The 3,933-nt window shown below is 42.7% G+C and overlaps 1 protein-coding gene across 1 annotated transcript in view; it reads right to left on the minus strand.

Annotated features, from left to right (window-relative positions):
• Positions 1-749: 749 nt before the first annotated feature.
• The window catches only part of LOC117939456 (synaptosomal-associated protein 25-like), a 10,601-nt gene continuing 7,417 nt past the window's right edge, over positions 750-3,933 (minus strand). The window contains exons 3-5 of the mRNA XM_034864823.1: positions 3,664-3,705; positions 1,964-2,012; positions 750-903 (exon numbers count right to left, since the gene is read on the minus strand). Of these exons, the coding sequence (XP_034720714.1) occupies positions 782-903; positions 1,964-2,012; positions 3,664-3,705 (213 nt within the window). The 3' untranslated portion in view covers positions 750-781. The remainder of the gene's footprint in view (positions 904-1,963; positions 2,013-3,663; positions 3,706-3,933) is intronic.

Here is a 3,933-nt window from a genome sequence, read left to right on the forward strand (position 1 = left end):
AGGGTGAAAAGAAGAGCTGCAGCAATGTGCAGTATAACAAAAATAATATGAATCCATGTAAACCTATTCTGATTTAACTTCTAAATACAATTATGAACCTGAAAATGAGCAGAATAGGAGCCCTTTAAGCTGGATGTGGCATTTGTTTGGTCTAAATATGAATGTGGGTAACGTTAGTGATAATGAGACGGTTGCTACAGTTACAGTTACATTTCTAGAAATAAATCTGCAAAGTAAATTCTCCTATTCACTGTTTTGTTCTAACACCGCTGGGCGCTCCCTATCTTTAGTCTCTCTCTATCTCGCTTGAACATGTTGTTGGGCGGCCCTTTTGACCAGCTGTGTGTAACATTATAATTGAATGAATTATGGATTTTATCACTATACTTTGTAGCTGCCTTTACAAGAAAACTTCTCTATTGGCTGTGGTAGAAGGAGACGTCTCTTACGTCCTAAAACCAGCCTCTGGAGACTAGACCAGCTGATTTCTCTATTGGCTGTTGTAACAGGAGACGTCTCTACGTCCTAAAACCAGCCTCTGGAGACTAGACCAGCTGAGTCGCAGCCAACCACTGATTGGCTGAGCTGAGACGAGCCGGTTCAGACCGATGAAACCTTTCCCTGAGACGTTTAAAAAGGTTTTGTCTGGTTGTGAATCTTTGGCTTGAACTGGGCTTTAAAAGGTGAAATTCTTATTGTGACAGCAATCTTGTTTTAAGCTTTATTAATGGAACTGGGCACCCGTTGAGTGAAGACGGTGCGGATCCCCGGAAACCAAGACCTACTTCCTGATTGGCCAGATACACAGACCACAGCACTGGGCCATGTCTGTCAGGTTCTTCTCGGCCTCTTTCATGTCCCTGTTGACGGTGTCCATGCCTTCCTCAATACGCTCCAGCTGCTCTGTTAGGAACAGGAGTTTTATGGTGCCGGGTGTTTTTATGGTGGCAGAGCAAAAGCAGAGACGGGCAGTGGGTGCAACAGATGGTGTCAACCGGCTGATCTGATTGGTCAAGAGCATGTTCAGACCATATGGAAAATCCCCATTCACCAAAGCTCAAGTCTGACTTGTCTTGACTCAAACATGTCGTCAAACAGGTTTCTTTCAACAATCTTTCAGTAGACTGAGTGGAAGAGTGGTGAGTTCAAGTTCAAACTACTTGATACTGATAATGATACTAAATTCAGTTTTAACAGTCTACAGACCTAAAAAGCGTGTAAAGAGGGTAACTTGTCTATCAGTGGCAGTAATAAATGCAAAATTCATCACTGTATGACATACCTCCATGTTACTCCAATAATGAAACTCACCAAGTGTGTAAAGAGGACAGCTTTGACGGTGTTGGCCGATACCGATACGAATATTTGGTGATTTAAAAATCAGATATGCCGAAATATATTTACAAAAATTAAATCCAGAAACATATTACAAAACATCAACAGATTGCCCTAACATAAGTTATTTGTAGTTATTTATGAGTTCTCACTAAAACAATATGATAATTTGTTTAGTTGTCACAACAGAACATCAAAATATGTTAAAGTTCTGATAAATAAAATGTATAAAAATACAAACTTAAGATATGAAACTTAAAGTCCTTTTAACAAAAACACATCAATAAAAAAATAATCTGATGTTGTAGACGGACCTCTGGTGGACAGACTATGCAACGCCATCACTAACAGGGACGCTGTAGAGCGTCCTCTGGTGGACAGACTATGCAACACCATCACTAACAGGGACGTTGTAGAGCGTCCTCTGGTGGACAGACTATGCAACGCCATCACTAACAGGGACGTTGTAGAGCGTCCTCTGGTGGACAGACTATGCCAAAATATTGGGGCTAAAGTCTCCTACCTTGTTTCTTGGAAGACAAGCCATTTTTTTTTAAATTTAGATTTGAGAGCTTTGACTATAATTAAAAGAGGAGAATTTAAAGAGCGATCAAACAGAAGTGATTACCTCCTTGTTCATCCAGCATGACCACAGCTCGGATCCCGGCGTCTTTACTCTGCAGGAGGACCACATGAAGCCAGATTAATACAGATTACAGAATACACATCACTCAGAAGGAAGCTCGTATGGACCATAGACCGTAAAAAAAACGGACAAAGCTACGGAGTAGACTTCCAACGGAGACCAGTCAAGTCTAATTCCTGGTGATGGCTGAGCGTTACTGCGCAGCCTCCAACTGAGCTGGAAGAAGTAGCAACCTGTCTGAAAGCTGTAAGTCTTCTGGTAGCTGTGCAAGAGAAATCTCAATCATTCCCAATCAGCAGAGACGGAGAGCTAGGTAAATGTTAGGAGATAAGTGTGTAACAGAAGTGTTATTACAACTTATGGTGATCATGTATTGGTAGACATTTTGTCTAGAAATTGTTTGGATGGAAAAACACCTTCACCGGCTTTATTTACATGAGTTTTTAACCGAACTTCAGATAATTCGATTGACACGGGGATGGAAACTGAGCTAGTATTATAGATTTTCGACACTCCCCCAGTTTGGAGAAGCAGGAAGCAAAGCGATGTCCTTCTGTGGACGGGGGCAAACGCATGTTTTTCCTCGTTTTGGCCAATTGGACAAATGAAATGAAGGCGCACTTTTCTGAAACCTCAGTTCCAGGGTGAAAAAAATTCTAAAACCCTTGTTTGGACGGCGAAGACGCATTCTTGCGTATTGTTGATGTCATTGTCGCACCCTTTGACCTCTTTTCCCGCAAAAAACATCTCATAACATATTAAGACTATTAGGGTTACCACAGCGAGATATGATGCTCCTTATTGGGTTTTGGTATCTTCTTCTACTGTCTGTTTGTATACAGCGCAAATGCTCAGCCTTCTCCATTTGCTAGTGAATTTCTGTAGAAGAAACAGCGCCACCAATAGGTCTGGAATATGAAGTCGTCGAGGCATTTACAAATGCGCTTGGACGCAATGTTCTTTAAAAACGATGCCAGGGAAGACGGGGAATGAAAAAGTTTAAGGAGTCCCCCCCTGCAGGAGGCCAGATAGAAAGCAGGTTTAAGGAGTCCCCCTGCAGCAATTCAGATAGAAAGCAGGTTTAAGGAGTCCCCCTGCAGCAATTCAGATAGAAAGCAGGTTTAAGGAGTCCCCCCCTGCAGGAGACCAGATAGAAAGCAGGTTTAAGTAGTCTCCCCCTGCTGGGATTCAGATAAAAAGCAGGTTTAAGGAGTCCCTCCCTGCAGGAGATCAGATAGAAAGCAGGTTTAAGGAGTCTCCCCCTGTTGGAGACCAGATAGAAAGCAGGTTTAAGGAGTCCCTCCCTGCAGGAGATCAGATAGAAAGCAGGTTTAAGGAATCTCCCCCTGCTGGAGACCAGATAGAAAGCAGGTTTAAGGAGTCCCCCCCTGCTGGAGACCAGATAGAAAGCAGGTTTAAGGAGTCCCCTTGCAGGAGACCAGATAGGAAGCAGGTTTAAGGAGTCTCCCCCTGCAGGAGATCAGATAGAAAGCAGGTTTAAGGAGTCTCCCCCTGCAGGAGATCAGATAGAAAGCAGGTTTAAGGCACTTCAGCATTTGCAGAACTTCGCCTAAACGCATGCTTTGTCCATTAATATTAACCGTCTACGGAAAACACAGACAGCTGATGTAAAGATGATGATGCTAACATAATAATAAAGTTCTCTCTCTGTGTGCATGTACCTCTTCAACCAGCTGCATCATCCGCCGTGTACTCTCCAGGGACTGGAAGACACAAACAACGGGCTGATCAACATACAGTACATTCAATATACAGCTCAACATGCAACAGTGAGAGCTCATCTACAGACAAGAACATAATGAATGAATGTTCAGTTGGGCTTAAAGGTCCCATGACACGGTGCTGTTTGGATGCTTTTATATAGACCTTAGTGGTCTCTAATACTGTATCTGAAGTCTCTTTTATATAGACCTTAGTGGTCCCTAATACTG

Source organism: Etheostoma cragini, chromosome 3 (genome assembly GCF_013103735.1).
Source record: "Etheostoma cragini isolate CJK2018 chromosome 3, CSU_Ecrag_1.0, whole genome shotgun sequence".
Lineage (NCBI taxonomy): Eukaryota > Metazoa > Chordata > Actinopteri > Perciformes > Percidae > Etheostoma > Etheostoma cragini.